Raw genomic sequence first — 24,663 nt, 5'->3', positions numbered from 1 at the left:
CAAAATCTCACTTTGGGAACAGGTACAAATTTTGCAGTGGTAAAGTCTATCTTCCTTAGTGGGCTTTTGATTTACCCTTATAAGTAACGGAGTAGGATGTACTCCGTATGTCCCCCCCAAAATCTACCCCAGCAAAAGGGCAAAAGATATAAAAATCCGGCGATCTAAAATTCATCAGGTCGTTAATTATAACCCCGGCATCCTACACAGGTAAGCCTATATATATATAACACAAAGAAACCACAGTTAGTAAAGGAAAAGTCGGTCCTTCGCATCCTGTACTATCCAATCTAAACCCTCATGAAGATTCGCGCCTGTCATTGCGCTACATGGCAATATAGTCCATTTATGAGTTTTAATCGCATCTAAGCAAAGCCGCTGTAGCAGGGTTAGAATGGGTTTGGAAGCCGGAAGGGTGTCTGTCGTCCCGAGAACCGGTGCAGAGTGGGCACAGAAAAAAAAGAACACTTACTTCCCGAACTTCAGTTTCAGACATGCACCCCTCTACATCGGTTTTATTCAGAAAAACCAAAAGACTTGCCCCCATCAGACGCTGTTCAGGAAACAGTCAGTTAGCTTGTTGAAACTTGACAAAACTTTTTCCAAGTGGGTGGGAGAATCTCCGTACCTCCTCCAGGAGAAGACCAGCAAGCTCCTCGCGACAGTCATTGACTCTTAATCGATCGGTCGCATCTACAACCCAGACAAGAGTATCGGTTTTTTCAAAGTAATTTTTCCAGTATGATCGTAGTGTTTTCTGGCCTCCAACGTCCCCTAAGAAAAAGCATTAACGGGGGACCAACTTGTTCACCTCGAAAGAACTCTTACAGATATTCAACCTGTATCTGCAAGCAAAATCAGCTCTTCCTTTCGACGATAAAAGATTCGAGGTCACTCAGTAATTACCCCGCGAAGTCTATGGTCTTGATGATAAATCCTAATGTTGGACTCACGGTCGTGACATCTTCCCTCATGATCTGTTTGACAATCGTCGTTTTTCCAGCGTTGTCCAGGCCACTTGAATTGCTGTCAGCAAATCGATTAGAAAGTCGGAAGCTGGGAGGACCGTACAGCATCAATATTCGCATCTCCTTATCCTTTAACCTGGCTTTCCTCAATATAGAGAGCATCCTGGTAGTAGCTCTGTCTGGTTTACCTTGGTGGTTGTGGTGGTGGTTGTGGTTGGTGGGTTTGATTGCATGGTTTTGTGGTGGGGAAACGACAGGCAGGTTTACCTACCTAAGAAGCGTTGTATAGATAAAAAAAAGGGTCAAGTCAGTATTTGGCAAATGATAGCATACAGCATCTCTCGCTTAATATTTGACATTTTTTCAATGCTGATATTCCTTCCTTCCTTTTATTTACTATAGTAGGATCTGGGTTGTGGTTCTTAGAGTGTAATAGAGCAGAATCTCCTTCCTCGTTTATTCCAAGAGCTGTTCACTGCCAGCCCAGAAACACCAAAGATCTCTTGAGAAATAGCTTACTCTCCTCATATACCAGCCTAACCACCCCATCCATTCTTCCAAATCTTTCATTAGGATTGTGGACTACTCATCCTCTTGCACATCCCAGATGTCTGCCATCCTTCCATAATCTTTTCAAGGTAAGTGTGACAGAGTATGCAGACTTATCGTGGGCAAGAGAAGAGGCATTCTGACTATTCTTGTGCATTTTAGGAATTCTACCCGGCATTTGTTGACAGAATCCAACAATGGAAGAAAAAAGCAATTGCGATAGCCCAGATGTTTGGGAGAAGATTAAATTAGCAAAAGAGAACTTGCTAAACAATAGCCAGTTCTCCCAGCAGTACAAGAGTCCGCTCCCAAGAGATGCCTCTCAAGCTCCTAACAACACCCACTCCAAGGTAGTCCCTGGCGCAACATCTATCAAGATGAAAGATATCCCCGAGACTGCTAAGCGTCTTCCGTGTTTAAAGGAGCATAACCCATCTGGTGGAGTCAATACTCCAACCACAATTACTCAAGGATGGATGTCTTCTCCCTCCAAAGGGATCGCAGACTGTTCGCCAGCTCTTCCAACACAAAATACTCGCAAGCAAACAAATAATCTCATATCTTCAACTTTTCCTAGTCACCCAATCTTTTCCAGTGTCGTTGACTCGAATATTCCTTCGCCTACTCCTGACAGTTCCCATCCTCTTAGAAACAAACCTCCGAACAAGGGAATGGAATACTCGCCCGGTCACAACCTTTCAAAAGGTTTAACACAACCGAGATCTGTCGTAGCGAAGGATCTTGCATCTCCTTTACACAGTAACAAATCTCCCGAGCTATCACAGCCAAAGCTGGTACAGGAAGGTGGCATCAAGCCTATGTTGTCTTTGTCACCCCAGAACATATCCTTGTCCCGTAAGTCTGTGCTGATTTCACTCCGGCGAGAGTTAGCCCGCTAACAGAAAGCAGAAGATAAACAAGCAACGCTCTTTAAGATGTCAGAAAGCGATGGCTCCGACGAAAACCTACTACGATGCCGCGGCAGACATAGAGCTAGCAACACAAGGCCAATGCGCGGATCGGAATTTCCTCGAGGCCCTCGCAAGCATCTTCCTCGCCAGAGTCCGGAATCATTTCTAGGACCTTCAAACCAAAAGGAACCCCACAATAGAAAGCAGAGCGAGGCTCCTCAAGGTTCAGGGCAAGAGAATAGAAATTCACATAAAGTCGCTGATATCGATCCCCACTCTAATAAGAAGAAACTAGAACCGAAGTCAACAAAGGCGAAACTCCCGGACCCTTTGACGCAGGAGGAACTGGACTGGCTGAAGCGGATGCAAGGCGAAATAGTGATGAAAGCCCATTTGAATCATTTCAATGGGCTCCCGACGGCCAACCCTGAAGTTCTTACCAAATGCAGAGATGGTCCAGGGGCGGATCGTAACTCGGCTGTGTACCAGGAGATTGCAAAGACCCGTCATGTTAGCCAGAAACACCTGTCAGACACCAAGGACATTCCTACCTTTTCACGCATGTCGCTTGATGGCATAAAAGACGGAAGCTTACAAGAAGTTGGGGCCGCAATACAGCTGTGTAAAGTCTGGTACAAGCAAAGCCCCGCGGTTTACCCTACTGTTAAAAATGGAGATTTACTGCTCTCCTCCAAACCAACCGAGGAGCATGAACGTATTCTAGCGAAGCTTCGAATGCCTTACCCAAAAGAAGGATCCCAGAGACTAGAGTGCCATGAAGGCCAATCTTCGCAAAGGCCTGAGAACAGCTGGACAGACGGCTCCCCCGCAGACTGGGAGTTTCATCCTCGCTCCTGTCCGGATTACGACGCATACCATTCACGGTTTCAGACTTGGTTACAAACTACTATCGACCTTCCATGTTACGTTGATATTTATCATCCAACCTTCTTCGATGGAACAGCGCATGCGGACGGTGAGAGATCTATGTTCGTGCTAGATATGAGTAATTACAATACTCTTCTTGAGATGAACGACGAAGAAACTTGGCTTCACTGGTATGAAAATGCCGAAGGGTACTGTCACAACCTCACTATTCACAATAAGAACGCAGAATGTGAGGAAAGAGATAGGAGAAAATTGGCACGTAAGGCCTACCTAGACGCAATACAGAGTCCGCCACTCCAGAGCCCTAATAGCCCTAAGGCTAATATTTACCTCCGGCCAGCAGAACAAAAGGATGTTGTGGAACTACTGGAAATTCACAACTGGTATGCGAAAAACTCTACATGCAGTGCCTATATCGAGGATCTGGATTTCGACTCCATTCTCCAACGAATCCAAAGCTGCTGCAGTGCAAAGTTGCCCTTCATCGTCGCTGTCGACTGTCGCAGGGCATCCACTCCAAACACTGAGCGAATCTTGGGCTACGCACTTGCAACAGATTTCGGTGGTCCTCAACCCGCAAGCAATTTCACAGCTGAGCTAGAAATTTTTGTGAGACCTGAGTTTAAGGAACAGGGAATCGGTAGATGCCTTCTCGACAAGCTTGTGGAAGTCTGTGACCCCACGTACAGTCCGAAGGGGGGTTGTCCGTTTAAACCGAGCGCTGACGAGCGCTGGGGATACTATCCTGGCGGCCGGCGCCGACTAGGAAGACTCATTTTTGCTTTCAGTTATATTGGAAACAAGGAGCTCTCGGAATACAAGTGGGTGAAGAAATGGCTGGAGAGAGCGTGTGAGTTTGAGGAGCAGGGATTGCTTAAAGGAGTGCGCGTCAAGTTCGGCAAGCTGTAAGTCGCCCGCCCCTTTGGGTGGAAACTTTTTCTAACCCAGACAGGCTTAATACAAGCTACCTTGTTCGAAATGTTGGCTACCAACATGGCAACAACTGGGAATGATCTAATTACTGAAGTGGGCCATTTATGCGAGAGGCTGGGTCGAAGTAGAGGGAAAACACAAGAGCAAAATCCTGGGGAAGATTGAGCATGGTGGTTTAGGAACAGGGACGATAAGGAAAAACAAGCGAAGTTATTCAGGATATGGGCGGGCGGCTAGTTATCATTGTACTGTACAGAGTAAAGCAGGATCTTGCGAATGGAAAGGGAAGAGTGATCCAGTTCATATTTACTCCAGATCTCGCTAATGTTCATCATTTCTTCCTATTCCTAAATTGGATGGGCGAAAATATCACCAGGCGGTAATTTTTATGCCGATAATTTTCTTCTCACCGCCTTGCTGCTGAACTTTTTTTTTTTTCTTTCCCTGACAAAACTAGCCTCAAAGATAAAATAGACTGAGGTTTACCAAAGGGGGTCGACTGGTCTTTTAGGAGCATTCATTTCTGAAAAATCTCCTATTTTATAAAGAAGAAAGTTACCTCAGCACCAGGTAGCTTCCCCCAGCCAGAAGAATGGCACCCAACAAGCGGAAATCCGCCAAAGACGACGATTTCGTCCTGACATTATCCGATGACGAGAACGACCGGTTCAACGATCTCGAAGAGGACGGTAACGGCGAGGAAGAAATTGCCTCTGCCGGAACGAAAAAGCGCAAGAGAGAATCGGCGGAGGCACAAAAGGGAAAGAATAAGAAGCAGAAGCAGCAGCAGCAGCAGCCACGGCAATTGAGCAATGGGAAACAGAAGAGTGGTGCTGTAATTGAGGAGGAGGAGGAGGAGGAGGGAGATGATCAGGAAGAGGGGGAGGAAGAGGAGGAAGATGACGAGCACAATGCCGGGGAGGACGATGGCGCTCTGGATTCGGAATTCGAGTTCGATGTTGGTGGTATTGTGAATGAGGTTACAGAGGGATTTGATGGGTGGGGAATGGGCAATGAGGATGACGAGGGCAGGAAGAGAGGTGATAAGAAGGCGGTGGATATTGATGATATTATCTCGAGGAAGAAGGCGAAGAAGGACGCCGAGCTGCAGAAGAAAGCAAAGAAGCAGAGCCAGAAGGTTCAAGAGGAGAGTGAAGCAGATGACGACGACGATGATGATGTCAAGTCGGATGGAGGCATGTCTGTGGATTTCGATGACGATGAATTGCTCGCGGCCGATGGGTTTGGTATGGGAGCTGATGGTGAGGACGAGAGTGAGAACTCGGGAGCAGACGACGAGGACGCTGAGGAAGACGGCGACGACGACGACGATTATGATGATGATGCCGCATCTGATAATGACTCCGTTGCAACGCCGGTTCAGCACCCCGACGATATCGCTTCAGGAGAGTCAGACGCCGAGAGCGATGTGGATGCTGAAGAAGAGGCCAAGCGCAAAGCCTTCTTTGCACCTGAAGAGAAGACCGACGAGTCGTCAACCACATCCAAACGATCGTTTCAAGACTTCAACCTGTCTCGACCTATCCTTCGCGGATTGGCCGCTGTCAACTTCACCAACCCCACACCCATTCAGCAAAAGACAATCCCTGTGGCTCTCCTCGGCAAGGATATTGTTGGTAGTGCGGTCACCGGTTCAGGTAAAACCGCTGCTTTCGTCGTGCCCATCCTCGAGCGTCTGCTCTTCCGACCCCGAAAGGTCCCCACCAGTCGTGTTGCTATCCTCATGCCTACTCGTGAATTGGCAGTGCAGTGTTATAACGTCGCTACAAAGCTCGCAACATACACTGACATCACCTTCTGTCAGCTTGTCGGTGGTTTCAGCCTTCGCGAACAGGAGAACATCCTCAAGAGACGGCCCGATGTTATCATCGCCACCCCCGGTCGTTTTATCGACCACATGCGCAACTCTGCAAGCTTCACCGTGGACACTCTGGAAATTCTGGTTCTGGATGAGGCTGATCGTATGCTGGAAGATGGTTTCGCCGACGAATTGAACGAGATTCTGACCACCATCCCCAAGTCCCGCCAAACGATGCTGTTTTCGGCTACGATGACAGACTCCGTCGACAAACTGATCCGCGTTGGACTTAACCGCCCAGTACGGTTGATGGTTGACTCGAAGAAGAACACTGCCGTCACACTGGTCCAAGAATTCGTGCGCTTGCGACCCGGCCGCGAGAACAAGCGACTAGGGTACCTACTCCACCTTTGCAAGGAGCTCTACACCGGCCGAGTGATTGTTTTCTTCCGCCAGAAGCGTGAGGCTCACCGAGTTCGAATCATATTTGGGCTGGTTGGGTTGAAGGCCGCCGAGCTCCACGGTAGTATGAGCCAGGAGCAGGTATGACTAATTCCCTCCCCCAAATCATAGAAGATAACAATAAACTAACCATTACAACCTACAGCGTATCCAAAGCGTAGAAAGCTTCCGAGATGGGAAAGTGAACTTCTTACTTGCGACGGATCTTGCCTCGCGTGGTCTGGATATCAAGGGAGTCGAAACCGTCATCAACTACGAAGCTCCCCAGAGCCATGAAATCTACGTCCATCGTGTTGGTCGAACAGCCCGTGCTGGTCGCTCCGGTCGAGCGTGTACCATCGCAGCCGAACCAGACCGCAAGGTCGTCAAGGCCGCTGTGAAGGCTGGGAAAGCACAAGGCGCCAAGATTGTCAGCCGGGTGATTGACGTCGCGATTGCTGACGAGTGGGCTGACAAGGCAGAGGATCTAGCGGATGAGATTGACGAAGTGCTCGAGGAAGAGAAGCTCCAGAAGCAACTCGCCCAGGCGGAGATGCAGGTAACCAAGGGGGAGAACCTAATCAAGCACGAGGCGGAGATCAAATCACGACCCAAGCGGACGTGGTTCGAAACGGAGCAGGAGAAACGTGCTGCGCGCAAATTGGGGGCGACGGCGCTGAACGGGGCCGACGCAGGAGGCTCGAAAAAGGAGAAAGCGAGATTGAGTAACAAGGATAAGAAGCGTCTGGATGATGCACGGATGCGTCAGGAGGGAGGGTTTGGGAGGAAAAAGAACAAGTCGGAGAGAGAGAACCCGAACCCGACCCAGGGCAAGGGCAAGGGCAAGGGTAATGGCAAGAAGAGGCCAGGACCGGGCAAAGCGAAGGGTACTTTTAAGGGAAAGAAATAGATTGTATATACCAAATCTTGGATATGATGATATTCATTTATCCCGGAAATGAAGGTATAGCGAGGTATGTCGATTACCCAAAGAGGCAACCAAGAGCGGAATTCATCGGCTATTCACGGAACCAGTGCTGCCTTAATTCTGCCCCAGGCATTCGTGGCTCCGTTATCGGCGTTCTGAGTCACGTTTCTTGGGTTGTTGCAAGTTTGGATAAAGACCAGAAAGGGACCAGAAGAAGCATCAAAATACAAATATCCTCGTCTTCTACTAGGACTTATAATCCAAATCATCTATAATATATTACCAGAAAGTAGATTGAGAGGGGCAAAAGAAAAGAAAAGAGAAAGCTCAGTAGAAATGCATTGAAAATCATGGTCAGATCAGGTAATCCCGCCATCGGCATCGCTGGAAAAAAAAAAAAATCGAACCTTCAATTCTGGCTTCATGCATCATTTGAACCAGTGACAAGTGACTCACGGCACCCTTTTTAAATACAGCGCCAATTGCTGGCTTCACTATCTTAATCTCCCCAGCTTCTTCTTCATCTCTCTCCATCTTCTATCCCTCCTTTCAACCTTATCCTTCTCTGTCGTTATTTCCCCCTCCTTCTTCTCCCCCACTACCCCTCCTTCTCTCGCCCGCTCTCCACCACCACTGACGCCAATCACTATGCCCATGTATGCTTACCCCTTATCCAACAATACCACCTTCCTTTCAACTAATCTTCTCGGGAAAGGCTTAAAGATCCTTCCAAGAAATACAGGCCGTTCAAGCCTATTCATCTACCCAACCGCCAATGGCCCGATAAGGTTATCGACAAGCCTCCTCGGTGGCTGGCCACTGACCTGAGAGATGGCAACCAGAGTCTGCCAGATCCTATGGTATTTGTCTATTTTCTATTTCCTATTCCTTTTTTTTTTTTCAAATGGCATTATCCCTAAACATCCCCGCAATCACAGGATGGAGAACAAAAGCTCCGCTTCTTCAAGATGCTTGTCGATATTGGATACAAGGAAATCGAAGTATCCTTCCCCTCTGCCTCCCAAACCGACTTCGATTTCACCCGTCGCCTGGTCGAGACCCCCGGCTTGGTCCCCGACGATGTCTGGCTCCAGGTTCTCTCCCCCTGTCGTGAAGACTTGATCCGTCGCACCGTAGACTCCCTCAAGGGCGCAAAGAAGGCCATCCTGCACATCTACCTGGCTACTAGCCCGTGTTTCCGCCGAATCATATTCGGAATGGATAAGGAAAAAAGTTTGGAGATGGCTGTCCGTTGCACTAAATACGCACGTTCAATCACCAAGGACGACCCCTCCACCGCAGGCACCGAATGGCACTTCGAGTTCTCCCCCGAGACCTTCTCCGACACTGAGCCAGAATTCGCTGCCAAGGTCTGCGAGGCCGTCAAGGCCGCCTGGGAACCCACCGAGAAAGACCCCATTATTTTCAACCTCCCGGCCACAGTAGAAATGACCACACCCAATGTTTTCGCTGATCAGATCGAGTATTTCTGCCGCCACGTCTCGGAGCGCGAGAAGTATGTGGTTTCCGTTCATCCTCACAACGACCGTGGCTGTGCTATCGCCGCCGCCGAATTAGCCCAAATGGCCGGTGCCCAGCGGGTGGAAGGCACTCTGTTCGGTAACGGTGAAAGAACCGGTAATGTCGATCTCGTTGCCCTGGCACTCAACCTCTACACTCAGGGTATCTCCCCCAAGGTCGATTTCTCCGACATAAATGCCGTCATCAAGGTCGTAGAGGAGAGCAACAAAATCCCTGTCAACGAACGATGGCCCTATGGCGGTCAGCTGGTTGTCTGCGCATTCAGCGGCAGTCACCAGGATGCCATCAAGAAGGGCTTCAAGCTCCGCGAGGATGCTGGTGCCACCGATGACGACAAATGGGAAATTCCTTACCTTCCCCTGGATCCTCAGGACATCGGAAGAACCTACGAAGCCGTTATTCGGGTCAACTCCCAGAGTGGCAAGGGTGGTGCTGCCTGGATCATTCTGCGCAGTTTGGAGCTGGATCTCCCGCGCGCCCTCCAGGTCGAGTTCAGCAGGATCGTTCAGAAGCAAACGGAAGAGGTCAACCGCGAGCTACGCCCCAGCGAGATTGTGACCCTCTTCGAAGAAGCCTACCACCTCAAGTCCAACCCCCGCTTCAACTTGGTCGACTACAACATCACTACCGACCGCTCCACATCCCCTGCTCCTCCTGAGCCCGGAAAGGCTCTCAACACCAAGAACCTCAAGCGTCGCTTCACTGGTATTGTCGAAATCGACGGATTGCAGCACGCCATCACCGGTGTCGGTCCCGGTGCGATCTCCTCCCTGGCGCACGCCCTGGCCACCCTGGGCATCGACCTCGATGTTGTCGACTACAAGGAACACTCCATCGGTCTGGGAAGAGATGTCAAGGCCGCCACATATATCCAGTGTACTGCCACGGGCAGCAAGGAACAGGTCTGGGGTGTTGGTATCCACCAGGATGTTGTCCAAGCCAGTTTGATTGCCCTCCTGAGCGCTGCTAGCTCTGTAAGAAGCCCTTTCTTTTTGTTCCCCCGTCCCTAATGTCCACGGGAGTTCCTTTCAGTCTAGATGAAGTAAACTAACCCCCTGTTTAGTTCCTTACCAGCCGCGCTGGCTCCCCCGCCCCTTTCCGTCCTCTGCGCTCCAACACCCTGACAGACGAAGACCTTAGAGCACTGGAAAATCTCGACGGTTTCAATCAGGCAGTAGTCGCTGCTAAAGGCGCCAATGGCAATCCCGGAACCCAACCAGTAGTAGACCTGGATGCCCTGACACAAAAGGCCGCTGCTAGCCAATAAATGATCCAAAAACCCACTGCTAAAAAGTATCATTTAACAACCTACGTCTTCTCGCATTTTCGGCCATATTTTCTTTTCTTACCCCCCATTTTCCTCGACCTTTTTTTTTTTTTAAACTGTGCATATGTTGGACAAAAAAGAGAAAAAAAAAAAACTCATCTTAAAATACGAGGATTACTACAAAGTAGCGGGAAAAGGGAAAAGAAAAAGCCGCCCAAAAATAAAGAAACACCACCACTCCTTACAAGGAAAGTCAATTGTACAGAATGAAAGATATGACCTGCAAATTTGTCTCTTTTTTTTTTTTTTTTTTGGCCCGTCTACTAATAGTAATGGAGTCGTTTTCTTTGTCAAGAAATTTACCTGCTGCGGACTATACATACATATATATATATCCATATATACACTCATCCCAAAAACACAGTTTCATCCCAACCAAAAAAAAAAGTCACTGTTTTTCATGATTGATTTGAAGAAAATTATTCCTAACTCACTCTTGAGAAGCCATTTAACTGGTGTATCGTGTTATTGTACTATATTATTACTATATTATCACATGGTCGAAGAAGAAGGAAGGGAAAGAATCTTTTATTGCATGGTTTTATAGATAACAAGTGTATAACAGTAGGCTGGGTATGGATGTACAAAACATTGAAAAGGTGTCAATTCATCATCGTCATCATCATCATCCTCATCATCGGAGAAAAAGAATTCGCGAGATTTATCGATTTCGAACCTGGACATTATTACTATGCCGCTGGGTAAAGCACACTGCGATGAGATCTGATGAGGGAGGAAGGAAGGAAGGAAGGAAGGAAGGAGGAATGGAATCAAGTCAAACATAAGCAGGGTAGACGGGGAACAAGGGAGGGTAAAAAAATAAAAAAAAAAAAAATAAAAAGACAAGGTAAATTGGTTCATCAGGCTATGCAAAGAAAAGTCGAGCCGAGTCAAAACTAAATCGGATATAAAAAATGCCCCTGTCATAACTATAGGAAGTTACGGCGACCTGCTCCATGGCCGTTTCCCTCCAAAGAAGATTGATATAACAAGGCTTCCTGGGGCCATTCTCCGGGACTTTCGTCTGATGTGTCTGGGGCAGATTTCGCAACGTAGGAATCGGACCGCTGGGGGAATTGGCTACCAGGCATAGAGCTGAATTGGGCTTGCTGTGAGTTGGGGAAGGTACGATGGTCAGCGGCGCTACGATAAGGGAGGCTTTCAGCTGTGACAGCTGGTATAGTTGGTTCATATGGTGCCCCAGTGTTTGCTGGGACTCCAAAGTCTCCGAAATCGAAGCCGTGCTCCGAATTGCAAATTGTAGCGCGTTCGTTACCTGGAAGGTAAGGGTTTCCGTTGCTGGTTGAGGATGTTGCTGGCCGAGATGCCGGGTCTGTGATGTAGGGAACAGACGAAGGAGCACCTTCAGGTATGGTCCCGGTAGGGCTGTGGACTGAAGGCATATATGCTTCTCCTGTATTCTCCGCTAGGATTGGAGTTGGCGAAAGAGGCACAGGATGATCATTTTCAGACACAGTAGTGGACCGTCTCACGCTGTGTCCCATGATACTTCCCGGTTTTGAGCTCTTACTAGCGCGATGTTGATTAGCTCCCGCCGAGAACTCATGTCCTTCTACATCGCGAATACTGAATTGCGCGATGGTTCGCAGTTTTCTAGTCACCCATGATGCCAATACCTTACCACGCTGCTTTTCACCCAATCGGGACCTTGGGAAGTCTCCACGGGAGACAAATGCAACGATATCGGCAACGACTTGATGTTCGTTAAGAATCGCGTTGACAATGACGGGTACGAGAGATGCTAGGTAAGCCTTTCTTGTAACCTCCACCACCACAACAATCAACCCACCCGCCTGGAACACGGCACTATAGAATTTGTATTAGTGAGAGTGCCCTAATATAGGGTTGGTCTGGGATATTTACCATCCACCGGTCACAATGTTACGATGACATCTCTCCACGGAGTTTTCAATGTCCATAGGGAAATGATTCAACCCATTGACCTCAAAAGTTTCTCCAATTCCTCCCAGGACGAACAGGACTTGCATTTCGACAGGCTGACCCGCTGGACCAATAGGCCTGGTGACTGTGTGGAGAAAACCTAAATCTCCAGTCCGCACAAAGGCAACGTTGGGGTCTCCATCCACTATTCGGCCATTAAATCGTTCCATATCAAACTCTTGCCTGGACCCGTAGAATGACGTGGCGCAGGCGTCTGATTGAACCCAGATCTCGCCGTATTCACCAACCTGGGATAGTGCACATGTCTCTGGGTTCACAATAGCTATTTGGGTGTTTACTGGGACCATTCCCGAGTCTTGAACGTGAAGTGCGGTTGGATCGGAATCCGGATCTACTGGACAAATCATTCCACGTCGTAAGGACCGAAGCTCCAGCCACAGCTCAATGGGTTCGATGCACATATATGATCTTGTGACAACCATAGGATTTAGAACATGAGAGTAGACAATGTTGATTGCCGTCCGGTCCAAGCTGGCGGCAGCAAAGTTTAGGCGCACTTTCTGGTCTGGGTATCGCGTGCTGTTAGAAAATGACATCATAATGTGAATGTTGTAGACTTACAAATATCCACTCTTGGCCGGCCCTCCGCGGAAATCATCAGGTTCTTTAATTCCTGGAGCTGGAATCCCTTCCCGGATATTGTGTTCATAGCGTAGTCCAACATTTGGCTAGTAGCATATGTGTCTTTAATCTTATACCGGGAGAGCGCAAGGAACAGCGTCATGGGGTTTTGAGCAAAATCAACAGGTGATACGAGATAGGTTGGTGCCCCTAATGAAAGTTAATTCAGCACGAAGTAAATGAGTCTGAAAAGAGAATATTCCTTACCAACGTAGATACCCATCAAACAGGTATGCAGAAACCCAAGACCCAAGGTACTTCGTACACTACCAAGAACTGGCCGCGAGCTAGTCATTTGGCATGTTTCCTTCTGCACCTTGCACATGCCCATGATGGTGTCATGGCCAATTTGAACCGATATTCGGCGCTGATCTGGTGTCCAGTATGTCCAAACCAAGGCTGGGTGACTCGCCTTTATCCATGCCTCCTTCACGGTAAACCCAAGTTCTTTGCATCCGTGCGATTGTTTCGAGGGTTTTGTGGTATTATATATTGCTGGCACACCTATCCGGAGAACCTGTGCAGACTGCTTGATATGTTGAGAAACAAGCTTCTGTCGCATCACATGGTCCACATCATTGTTGACAATGATAGCCTTCACTTTAAAGTCACTGACAACGTGTAGGAACGCAGGGGCATCCTCAGAAAGACGGTTCTGATCGATAGGAGCAAGTGGGATGACAACTGCTCCTAGGCAGAAGCAGGCAAGAACGGCGTAGACATATTCCTCGGAATGTGTGTACATCAAAATCACATGGTCGCCTGGTCGAACTAGGACTTTGTTCTTCAAGTACATCGCAACAGCAGCAACCTTCAAGTCAAACTTCTTCCAGGTTATGCCCTTTCCTTCCTTCCCACGACCATCGATCGTGCAGTAAGCCAACTCCTCTGCTTGGCGCGAGACACGCCATTGTAGTAGATCAACGATGGTGGAGAAATTGTTAAGCGGTGTAGATGTGCGATCATCCATAACTACGTCACGGTAGTCTACACCTGAATATTGTTTATCTGGTAAAGTCAGCAGGTCCTGTCTAGACATGACGGCCAAGGGGGACCAGATGCCTCCGACAGGATCAACACCGATGGGAAGATTCATGACTGATCGCCCAACACCGAACTTGACATGGACACATGGCAAGGACCCTGCATCGAAGTCTTTGCGGCACAACATATTGCCGATCTCTTGTCTTCCATTCTTGATAACACGAGGCAGAGTGTTAGGAGCGGTGAGGAGGACACAGAACACTCGCAGGTGATGCTCCTGGTAAAGAATTTCCATACACCTTTCTGCAAGAGATTCAAGGAGAGCTGAGTCCAGTTGTCGTGGGGGGCCGCCTGAGGTTGTTGGTGCTGTGGATGCTGCATATGATTCTAATACAACGATTGGAAGGTGTTCTTCATTGACAAACACGTCAAAGGCTGTGCAGTCATGGATCTTGGGAATATTCTTGAGAATGCTAACAACCATGTGTTGAACAAAGAAGTAACGGTGTTCAACAATTTCTTGTCCGTGCTCGACCCACTCTACCTTCTGTCGAAGTCGATCTTCATATAGGCCTAGGACAAAGACCTTGCCCTCTATTACACAACCGAGAAGACCTGTTCGCAAGAACTCGGGCTCAACAAGAATAGGTGTTGGATTGCCTTCCTCAAATTTGTAGGGCCTTGCATGGAAAATTGCTTCTGTATGTTTCGGTAACGCCCAAAATCCGCCGGAGAGCGAGGGTGAGTCAATCCAAATTTCACCAACCACATTAGAGGTGCAAAGTAGATTGGTTTCGGGGTCAACAACTGCCAAAGTTGCGTCCGGAATAGGGTAGCCGAACGACCCAACACGAATAGCATTTGGTATTGTGGCGGCGTATTTTCTCGCATCTTCACCCATGGCCAAAACCACAATTTCGTTGCTCTTCAGAGCTTCCTTATCGAGAAGCACTTCTCCAAGTTCATTCTTCCCATGTTCCTGTGGAGCTGGGGCAAGTGAGCCACCGCCCAACAGACTGCTTCCAAACCCAGTATTCTCGGTCTTTTCTTCTTTCTTTTCTTCTTTCTTATCTTCCTGGGTTTCAATGGGATCCATCTCATGCGTCAGGGGACAACCCATCCGCTCCTCGCCGCCTAACCAATCTCTAACGCTGATTATCATGCCTCCGTGCTCCGGTAAACACAGCATTGGTGCAACAATTTCCCGGGCTCGTGGATTCCTCATAGGCCTCAGCCATCTGTCTGCAAGTACCTCGTGGAACTCCGGGTCAACGGTAAGAGTGTCGATTAGGCAAAGTTTAACACTCGCGAAGTTGGGTTCAGAATTCTTCTTGTAATGTCGTGTAGCCATTGGGTCCTGCTGGTAGTTGTATGCAGTTATTTTCAATCCAGGGTAATCGGCAGCCATGATGGTAGCTCTATATTTGGTAATAATGTGAGCATAAAGACCAGGAGTTTCAACAGCTCGGTCCTCAAGCCAGACAGTGGTGTGGCCGCCGTATACAGTGAGTAGCACCCCCAAAATCATACCAATGCCCTGCCTTGGGTCAAGGTATGTTATAATGGTTTCCCCCCTTGGCCTTGAGTTGCTTGAGGAGGGTATGGTGGCAAACATAGCACCAAGGCAAGCCATCTGATGCATAATCGTTCGGTGACTCATAACAACTCCGCGCAAGTCTCCCGTGGGAGCACGGGAAAATTCAATGTACGCAAGATCTGGAACGACTAGTGGCGGTGTATCGTCCTTCTTCTTCGGATTGTAGCTTCCGAACTCGTTGGTTTTCCACCATTCTACCCCTCTAGGCCAGTTTAACCTTTGGATCGTGATATCTCTTTGGAAGCTCTTGAGATTGTTCTCCGTTGTCAGTGCGAGATGGGCCTGAGTGGAAGTGAGAACCAGATTTAAACTCTGATAGTCCTCAAGGCTGTTAATAGGAACAGCGACAACCCCAGCTATAAAACATCCCATTAAAGCGACGGCAAACTCTATAACTTCCCAGTCTCGGTAGACCAAAGCCACTCGATCTCCACGATAGAGATTACTCTTATCACGAATTACCTGCGCAACTTTCTCTGCACGACTCGCAAGTTTCTCCCAAGTAATGGATGCAATCTCCTTGCCTTTCTGATCCAGGACCCAATACGCGGGCTGCTTCCCGTTGGTTCGAGCACGGTGTCTAAGAACGGTAGGAATGTTGTCAAAATTCGACATAGGTGTATTCTTGTCATGAGGATCATTTACTGCGAATGGGATATCGCGGGGCTCTAATGGTAATAGGTGATCAACTGCCGGGCCATGAGGCAATTCCGAAGTAGGAATCAATGGCGGGGCCATGTTTGCAGTTGGAGAAAATGCATCAGATTGAGAATAGCGGTGGAAGCCACCACCATAGCTATCCCTATAATCATCATGTTGTTGACCTGCGAAGTCGGAAAAGAAGCCTTGTTGTGACTCCAGCATTGTTGACTGTCGTGAGACTCCCCCAGGCACCACGTCGGATGCACCAGCCGATTCATCGAAATGATCCTGGGGCCCGCCAGGGCTGAATGCATAGTTCTGGCTCAGCAACGTAGCTGTCCTGGAGTCTTCTTGTACGGGAGGGCCTGGCGGGGCCTTTGGAAGGAATAGAGAATCGTACGAGGATGCAGAAGGCATTCGATCATGCTGCGGCATCAAACCGCCATCCCTATCAAACAACTGTGGCGCGTCCCCGCCTATTCTTCGATCATGCCCGAGGTTTCCGTTGCTTTGCCTATGGTCGGAGCCGCCCGGGAAAGAGTGGGAATGTACACCTTGGGTGGCGGATTCTGCCGTTGGTGGTCGGACATTGAGAATAGCTGGCGGAGGTTTCACAGAGCTAGTGATGGACGTAGATGGGGCGACTGAGCCGGCTGCGTTGAAATCCAAGGCCATGCCTGACCCCAGGAATTGCGAGAGAAGAAGGGTGCGACGTTTGTGATAACTTTGCTGGCGTCAGCTCCAAAGACTCTTATAACATATCGATGCTCGTAGGTTCTAAAGGAATTGATCGATTTTGAGACAAAAAGGACAGCTCGGGTATGTGGTTCGAGCGACCCAAACGCAAACTTGCTATGATTCCGACAGGATTGCTTACCCTTTCTCCGTGATATCGCCCTCCTGAGAACCAGATAGGATGTTAGCGACACAGCAAGAAAATAATAATAATAATAATAGTAATAATCATAGTAATAAGACCCGGGCGTTGTATTGCAGGGACAGCGCAGGAACAATAAGACCATACCTCTAATTCCCTATCCAGATGCTGCAGAGCGGCCTGGAGCTCGGGATTATCGTCCGCCATGTTCACGAAGGTGTGCCAGTTCGAGACAAAGCGAGGGGCTTTAATTCTAATAAGCGTGTAGATGGGGGGTTAGGGGTAGATGAAGCCTTCATCGCAGGGCCGTTGAGCGACTTCGTTGAGGCGCTGGAGGGAAAGAAGACAACTTCTCCAGCTTGTGCGGCCCCTTGCAAAACGGAGGTAGATGGTCAGTTTTGGGGATAATCTCGCACGAGGTGTCTGTCTCTTTCTCCGCGTCTGGAGCCACAGCGTCACTTGCCGCCGTGGCTACACACTCTCTAGTACAGGGCACGAGCCAATAAAAAGCCTCAGGGAAGAGACACCGCCACACCGGCGAGACTAGGAGTTTCCTGGGTAGGTATGGAATGAACTCGAGAGACAGAATTAGAAAGGCCGAAGTTGGGAAGAGCTGGAGGAGATGAAGATCCTTCCGTCAATGGGATAGAGTTGTCTGTAGCCTGGAGAATATGGCATCACCTTAATGACGAACCTACACGATTTGTCTGGTGGGGTTCGGACACAGCCTCAGTTATGATGGAGTCTTTTTTGGTAATTCTACTCCGAGTATCCAAACATAGGATTTCTACTCTAGATTATGTGCATTATACAAATTGAATACAAACCTTAGATCTGCTAGAATTTGGGAGGTGAAGATACTCCAGTGCAGAGGGTGCACGTGAGGATCGCTTGGTATATCGTCGTCGTAACTATGGAGGAGATTTCAACTCTGCTAGGTATTACTTACTTGGAGTAGGTAGAAAGAATGCAGTCTTTTTACCAGTAGTAATAGGGATATCCTAATAGGTGTACTTTCAAAGGATAATAATAAAAGACGAGAGACCTGAGGATAGAGGCAATCGACCGAATTAGGAAGGGGGAGAAAAAGGAAAGTCACGGGACAAGGCGAGCGGCTAGTCCCAGACAGGTGACAGTCTGTTCACATGACATGCAATTTATAATTGGCCAGAATTCTGCCCTAACCCCACCCACAGTGCTAAGCGAAAGCGCACCTCCAATTTCCTTTGGGACTCAGAGAAACATTTCAGCCGACCGAGTGCTATCGTCGACATTGAAGGTTCAACCACCGACACCGTCCGTCGCCTTCACGAATCCGTCCCTCGACACCAGGTGCACACGGAGTCCAACATGTCTGATCACGGTGAAGTCGAGGTCGAAATCCCCGCTGGGGCTTTCCAGGCCCTTCCTAAGGATGCTGTCGCGGAGATGGGAACCGTGAAGCTGTTCAACAAGTGGAGTTATGAGGATGTCGAGATCAGGGACATTTCCTTGACGTAGGTGTCCCCCAATTTCTTGCGGTCTTTTGCTACAGTGATATTTTGGGAACGTTTGATGGGATTGGATTCTGGTGTGTTGGGGGAATGCACATCGAGGGGTGGGAGGAACGTGATACACGATCAACTGCTGGATGGATATCGCAGAAAAATGTCACAAAGTCGAGAAAAAGACATGCTGACCTCGAATTACACGCAGCGACTACATTCAGATTCGCTCCCCTGTCTACCTCCCTCACTCCGCTGGTCGTTATGCCGCTAAGCGCTTCCGCAAGGCTCAGTGCCCCATCATTGAGCGTCTGACCAACTCCATCATGATGAACGGCCGCAACAACGGAAAGAAGCTCATGGCTGTCCGTATCGTTGCTCACGCTTTCGAGATCGTATGTACATCTTTTGGCTTGAGACGACTAAAGAAGTTGGACATGAAATATCGTTCAGGGACTAACATGACCTTTTTTTTTTTTTTTTTGCACGGTAGATCCACATCATGACCGACCAGAACCCCCTCCAGGTCGCCATCGATGCCATTGTCAACTGCGGTCCCCGTGAAGACAGCACCCGTATTGGTTCCGCTGGTACCGTCCGTCGCCAGGCCGTTGATGTCTCTCCTCTCCGCCGTGTCAACCAGTCTATTGCTCTCCTGACCATCGGTGCCCGTGAGGCTTCTTTCCGCAACATCAAGAGCATTGCTGAGTGCCTTGCTGAAGAGCTGATCAACGCCGCCAAGGGCAGCTCCAACTCCTACGCTATCAAGAAGAAGGACGAGCTCGAGCGTGTGGCTAAGAGCAACCGGTAAAATGGTATTGTTGGGCGTATTCTCCGTTTGGTCCTGGTTTTATGTGTACTGGAGTGGACGGAGGGTTTATTAGGATCCAGTCGATTTGCACGCATCTGCGCGACTGTACATACCTGCAGACAGTCACGGGAAGGAGCAAGACCCCAAAAAGGAGAGATTCGGACGGCTTTCTTCTACAGTAGTTGCGATGCGATCATGAAGACCCTAGAAGACTTTTCAAGTCAATACTCTAAATTTTTAAACCAAAAAGATTTCCAGTTTTCCAAAAAAAAAAAAAACCCTCCATGAGCGATCTTCCCCATAAGGCTTTAGGAGACATAGTAGATTCTTCAGGACGTCAACGATGAATACTATATATTAAAAAATTGTAGCGATATTGATTGACACTGGTAAACTGTGGGAATTTTGATAGAGATCCAGGAGAGCCGCGGCCAAGTTGCCCAGGCTTATCGATATGCGGTCCCGTAGAAAGAAAAATGAAAAAAAAAAAAAGTTTCACCCTAGTGCATCAACGACGACCAGGACACCATCTGCTCCTCACCAATATCGAGCGCGATTTTGAGCGTGTCACCTCCTCTTAATTAAATACAATGGTGAAGAGGAAGTTGGGGGCCTTGGAAAAGGTCGAAGCTGACCTGTGAGTATCTCTCATTCTCTCTTACAGGGCCCGCCCAGCGATTTCTGGAGATTTTTTTCTCGCCGCTAACCATGACCTCGTTTCACTTGACAGGCCCAATCTGCAACATAAAATTCGAAGAGACCCCAAGTAAGGCATCTGCGCATTGGCGAATTTATTCTAATTGGCTTTATTTATCAAATATTGACCGGTGTGAATCTGTCCAGGTCTTATATCGAGGATTTTCGCGCTCAGCACTATCAATATGAGAGTCACCGAGAAATTTTCATGGCGGCGCCTTCATCGGCCACCGACACGGGAATCATCTCTCTGCGTGAGCTGATAGATTTCTTAGCCCATGTAGCTGATTGCTATCCGGACATAACGAAAGATTTCGGTCCACAGCTTATCGAAATGTTGACACAACACCACTTGCTTCTGGAGCCAGAATTACGGGAGAAAATCGTGGGCAGCCTCGTGCTTCTCAGGAAGAAGGATCTTCTCGATTCTGCGACGTACGTTTTCTGTCCATGGAATAAATATCCAGCCTTGCTAATACTCAAGCATCGTCTTAGATTGCTTCAAACCCTGTTTCCAATCCTTATTACTACCCCAAGCAAGACGCTACGGGCATTGATTTTCCAAAAAATTCTTATGGAACTTCGATCCTCCAATGCAAAGACGACGAATCACAAGTTGAACCGAACGATGCAGACTGTTCTTTTTAATCTAGTGACCTCGGATCGTACCTCTTCTAAAGGTCTCTGGGCTATTAAGCTTACGCGCGAACTTTGGAAACGACAAATTTGGACCGACGCCAAAGCCGTTGAGGTCATGAAGGAAGCCTGTTTGGCAGAAAATGAAAAAGTGATAGTTGGCGGAGTTCGCTTCTTCCTCGGTGGAGACAAAGAACGGGAGGAAATGGAGGAAGAGAGCAGCGATGAGGAAGCTATTGATCTGGGACGAGTGAAACATCAGGTTGGGATTAACAAAAAGACGAAAAAGAAGTCACGCGCTGTGGAAAAGGCAAAGGCCACCGTCCAGAGACGGGAGCGCAAGAAGAACCAACCCCATCCGTTGAATTTCTCTGCGCTGCATCTTCTGCACGACCCACAAGGATTCTCGGAGGGTCTTTTCTCGAAGCACCTCCAGAGTTCCAAGTCGAAGCTGAACCTGGAGCAAAAGCTTATGGTTCTTCAACTGGTGACTCGTCTTGTTGGGCTGCATAAACTTCACATCATGCACCTCTACTCCTACTTCCAAAAGTACCTCACTCCCCGACAGCCTTCTGTCACCTCTATTTTGGCCTCGCTTGCTCAAGCATCGCACGATTTGGTCCCCCCAGATGATTTGGAGCCGCTGATTCTGAAGATCGCCAATGAGTTCGTATCAGAAGCATCCGCCTCCGAAGTGGCTTCGGCGGGTCTCAACGCTATCAGAGAAATTTGTGCCCGACAGCCACTTGCAATGAATGAATCTTTGTTGCAAGATTTGGTCATGTACAGGAAGAGTAAAGACAAGGGTGTTGTGATGGCAGCTCGGGGTCTGCTCAGTCTTTACCGAGATCAGAATCCCGAAATGCTTAAGCGACGAGACCGCGGCAAAGACGCCTCTATTGGTCTGCAATCTGGACAAAGGAAGGAGAAACGGTTTGCTGAACAACAGGTCGGTGCGATTGAAGGCCTGGAGCTTCTGGAGCAGTGGAAGGAAGAGGAGCGCAAGAAGAGAAGAGCCGAGAAAGGGTTGCCTTCTGATGCGGAAGATGAAGACGAAGAAGAGGACGACGAAAACGACTGGGCTGCTTGGAACGTTGAAGATGATGAAGATAGCGATGATTCCGGAGGCTGGATCGACGTCCAGAGTGATGTGGAGATTGATCTCAGTGACTCTGACGATGATCAAGCGCGACCTGCTAAGAAGGCCAAGCAAACCGATGAGGGCGAGGGAACCGCTGAGTCTCAAGCCACGGAAAGCAAGCCAGGGCCCAAGAAACCGAGCATCGCAACCACCCGTATTCTTACCCCAGCTGATCTCGCTAAACTCCAAGAGCTTCGTCAGGAAGCCGCTGTCAACTCGCTTCTTCCAGGATCTAGGCGCCGGGGTGGTCAAGCCCCTGACGGCCCACGACATGCGGAAGACCCATTGACTGCAGCCGAGATTGAGGGATTGGCTGCCCTATCTGCGGGAAAGCAAACTCGCGAGGAACGAATTGCTCACGCCAAGGAAGGCAAGCCTGATCGAACCGAGTATAAGAGTGTCACCGCCCGGCGTAAGGAGAAGAAGGAGTCTCAGGGAAAGAGTACTACAAACAAAGAAAAGGCGCGCAAGAAGAACTTCTTGATGACACTGGGCAAAGCCAAATCAAAGAACAAGAGGAGTCTTGTTGAGACTCGTGCGGTATTGAGGGCGCATCAGGACCGGCAGAAACGGGGTGGCAGGAGAGGAAACCTCGGATCAAGGACTTAATTAGAATGGTTGTATACAGCTAAAGGAAGCTGAGCTGTGGTTTAAAAAAAGATAGATGAATGATATACCTGTACATACAGCGAGCATCTCCCTTGTCTCTCTCTCCGTTCCAGGTCCATCACTTTACAGCCACTAGCCCTCAGTTTGTAATTCTGTTCACCCATATGATTCCTCCATAATTTCTCTCTATATATATATATATATATAATGTCCTCCACTCGTTTCTTTGAGATCTTCGAGATGTCGGGATGCAAACCCGCAGGGTAGAGCCCTAACCCGTCCCAAAGAGGAAATATTGAGGGAGCGCGTCACATTCACGTACCTGTCCCGTCTCTCGCGTCTCTCGCGTCTCTCGCGTCTTCCGCGTCTTCCGCCAAATCCCCAACCTCTTCTCTTTTCTTCGCCGCTGCCTCTCTTTCGACTCGCTCCATACTCTGCATTCCTTCCCCTCTGAACCCCTCCACTGCTTCGCTGGATCGAGTGGGTTATAAAGAAGAAGAAGAAGAGAGAATAGCACCTCCATCATGGCCTCCACCAAAGTCTCCGACCTCTCGTCGAAACGTCGACGCTTCCAACCACCCATCACAACCTTCTTCTCTACAACTTCCGACCCGAATACTTCCTCCTCTGCCTCCCACCTCTCCTACACCCATTATTCCGCCGCCACTCACTCCCCCACTCCCGTCGTCCCAGCCAAAGTCCAAGCCTCCCTACTCTCCGTCGGAATGCGCGTGCGCAAATCCGTCGCAGAGGGGTACAAAACACAGCCTACGAAGACGATCGAGGACCTACCTATTACCCACGGAGCGCGCACTCTTCAGGCAACACCAACGACAACACCCAGCTATCGCAACCCCCATTCGGAACTCGCCCCATTTTGCGGAATATCCAAATCTGGCGACTACCCCGGGGTCCAGTCTCTTTCTCCTCAGCCTCCCACATCTCTCCCATACTCCAATGCACCAGTAGCAAGATACAACCGCCATATCACAACAGACGACGCAGATAGCTTTTCCCTCCCGCCCAGTAGCCAGGAATCGATCGATTCCCACTCAACCGCCCAGAAACGCTCGTACGATTTGGACTGCAGCGAAGACGAGGAGGAACTGGGTGAAATTAAACCGGCCTTACCTGGAGCAGGAACCCCATGGGGCGACCCGCTACGTTTGAATCCAGTTACAACCCACTCCGCCAGTCTTGTGTCCGGCAGAACCATTTTACCCCCGAAGCTTGGACGGCATAGAAGTCATTTCTTGGCAGCGCAGAAACAACGAACAGAAATGAACTTTGGCGATGCCGATTTCGACGAACCTGCGTTTCTACGTAGGCGGGAGGAAGTCGATATGGATTACGTCTTGACTCCGGCCCACGATTATGAGGTGCACATGGGTGGGGTATAATTGTGTCCTTTGACTCCTCTCTCTCTCTTTCGATTTTCGCTCGCTTAAAGTGCTTGCTGTGTATATTTAAGAGTCAAGACATTGGCTGGTATCAGTGGTTGACTTCATTTCCATTTCACTCAAGGCTAGGGGAGAGAGAGAGAGAGAGAGAGAGAGAGAGAGAGGATAGAAATTAAGGACATGACCTCGACCCTTCCTTCCCTCTTCCTTCTTTATATTTTCATCTTTCTGTACCATCATTACTTCCCAGGCGACAGCGCATAATACCCCGGATTTGTTTCTTCTCTCCTGTTTATATTCCCAGAAGCTTTTTTTTTACGAACTTCGATTTTGGTTCGTTGACAGAGTTAATTAGTACTTGTATGATAGTGATACTATACAGAATTCTCGAAAGCGATTTCTCGTGTCCCGCTTACTGCTCTCACAACGTATGTATGTATCATCATGTCTATGCATGATAGATTCTATACTAGTATCTCCTTGGATTGGCGTGGTCTTGTTTCCAGTAGCGACTCGGTGTACCTGTAACTGCTTTTTACTCTGTACTGAGGTTATCTACCTACCCTAATCCTGTAAGAGAACGAGAACTAACCAACCAACCCCGAGGAATAGTAGTAGTTAGTAGAACCGTTGCAAGAAAGAAAAGAAAGAAAACAATATTTGGCCATAATATCTCAATCAATGCATACAAACAATATCCTAGAATTTTATTTAGAACACTAACTCAATTGAAAAGGGCAAAACAAATATAAAACGCTATATCCGAACGCCCCCCGCTTTCTTGTTGTTGTTATGTTGCTCTTTTTTTTTTTTTTTTTTTTTTTTTTTTTTTGCATGTATAGTTGTAGTAGTAAGAGGAGGGGAAGGAGTGAAAAC

General features: G+C 48.6%; 8 protein-coding genes across 8 annotated transcripts; 6 read left to right on the top strand and 2 right to left on the bottom strand.

The window, feature by feature from the left end:
• Window positions 1-15: 15 nt before the first annotated feature.
• P175DRAFT_0474677 (uncharacterized protein) lies at window positions 16-1,196 on the bottom strand. The gene is made up of 6 exons (XM_040895214.1): window positions 1,072-1,196; window positions 909-1,017; window positions 829-850; window positions 629-774; window positions 473-553; window positions 16-378 (listed from the first exon to the last, which is right to left on the bottom strand). The coding sequence occupies exons 1-6, from the start codon at window positions 1,128-1,130 to the stop codon at window positions 247-249; spliced, it is 549 nt and encodes a 182-aa protein (XP_040754356.1). The 5' UTR covers window positions 1,131-1,196; the 3' UTR covers window positions 16-246.
• Window positions 1,197-2,396: 1,200 nt separating this feature from the next.
• On the top strand, window positions 2,397-4,628 carry P175DRAFT_0543101 (GNAT family N-acetyltransferase). The gene is made up of 3 exons (XM_040900369.1): window positions 2,397-2,683; window positions 2,732-4,221; window positions 4,269-4,628. Exons 1-3 carry the CDS (start codon window positions 2,453-2,455, stop codon window positions 4,327-4,329), a joined length of 1,782 nt encoding a protein of 593 aa, XP_040754355.1. The 5' UTR covers window positions 2,397-2,452; the 3' UTR covers window positions 4,330-4,628.
• A 101-nt stretch (window positions 4,629-4,729) lies between these two features.
• drs1 (putative ATP-dependent RNA helicase DRS1) lies at window positions 4,730-7,727 on the top strand. Its single transcript, XM_040894559.1, has 2 exons — window positions 4,730-6,611; window positions 6,676-7,727. The coding sequence occupies exons 1-2, from the start codon at window positions 4,842-4,844 to the stop codon at window positions 7,417-7,419; spliced, it is 2,514 nt and encodes an 837-aa protein (XP_040754354.1). The 5' UTR covers window positions 4,730-4,841; the 3' UTR covers window positions 7,420-7,727.
• A 155-nt stretch (window positions 7,728-7,882) lies between these two features.
• P175DRAFT_0499513 (2-isopropylmalate synthase) lies at window positions 7,883-10,362 on the top strand. The gene is made up of 4 exons (XM_040896749.1): window positions 7,883-8,093; window positions 8,153-8,297; window positions 8,376-9,953; window positions 10,043-10,362. The coding sequence occupies exons 1-4, from the start codon at window positions 8,086-8,088 to the stop codon at window positions 10,244-10,246; spliced, it is 1,935 nt and encodes a 644-aa protein (XP_040754353.1). The 5' UTR covers window positions 7,883-8,085; the 3' UTR covers window positions 10,247-10,362.
• Window positions 10,363-10,817: 455 nt separating this feature from the next.
• P175DRAFT_0499511 (putative AMP binding domain protein) lies at window positions 10,818-17,399 on the bottom strand. Its single transcript, XM_040896748.1, has 6 exons — window positions 17,158-17,399; window positions 17,011-17,033; window positions 13,118-16,857; window positions 12,851-13,060; window positions 12,191-12,794; window positions 10,818-12,133 (listed from the first exon to the last, which is right to left on the bottom strand). Exons 1-6 carry the CDS (start codon window positions 17,215-17,217, stop codon window positions 11,236-11,238), a joined length of 5,535 nt encoding a protein of 1,844 aa, XP_040754352.1. The 5' UTR covers window positions 17,218-17,399; the 3' UTR covers window positions 10,818-11,235.
• Window positions 17,400-18,360: 961 nt separating this feature from the next.
• P175DRAFT_0474663 (40S ribosomal protein uS7) lies at window positions 18,361-19,563 on the top strand (the record flags this gene model as incomplete). The annotated part of the gene is made up of 3 exons (XM_040895213.1): window positions 18,361-18,506; window positions 18,706-18,889; window positions 18,988-19,563. 3 exons carry the CDS (start codon window positions 18,361-18,363, stop codon window positions 19,303-19,305), a joined length of 648 nt encoding a protein of 215 aa, XP_040754351.1. The 3' UTR covers window positions 19,306-19,563.
• Window positions 19,564-19,833: 270 nt separating this feature from the next.
• Window positions 19,834-22,549, top strand: P175DRAFT_0555620 (SDA1 family protein). The gene is made up of 4 exons (XM_040900644.1): window positions 19,834-19,942; window positions 20,036-20,071; window positions 20,149-20,436; window positions 20,497-22,549. The coding sequence occupies exons 1-4, from the start codon at window positions 19,896-19,898 to the stop codon at window positions 22,385-22,387; spliced, it is 2,262 nt and encodes a 753-aa protein (XP_040754350.1). The 5' UTR covers window positions 19,834-19,895; the 3' UTR covers window positions 22,388-22,549.
• Window positions 22,550-22,911: 362 nt separating this feature from the next.
• Window positions 22,912-23,730, top strand: P175DRAFT_0405457 (uncharacterized protein; the record flags this gene model as incomplete). The annotated part of the gene is made up of 1 exon (XM_040893020.1): window positions 22,912-23,730. A coding segment is annotated over one exon (819 nt), but the record flags the coding sequence as incomplete, so codon positions are not given.
• Window positions 23,731-24,663: the final 933 nt, after the last annotated feature.

Source organism: Aspergillus ochraceoroseus (genome assembly GCF_002846915.1).
Source record: "Aspergillus ochraceoroseus IBT 24754 chromosome Unknown P175scaffold_2, whole genome shotgun sequence".
NCBI lineage: Eukaryota > Fungi > Ascomycota > Eurotiomycetes > Eurotiales > Aspergillaceae > Aspergillus > Aspergillus ochraceoroseus.
This window is presented reverse-complemented; position numbering and strand designations above follow the sequence as displayed.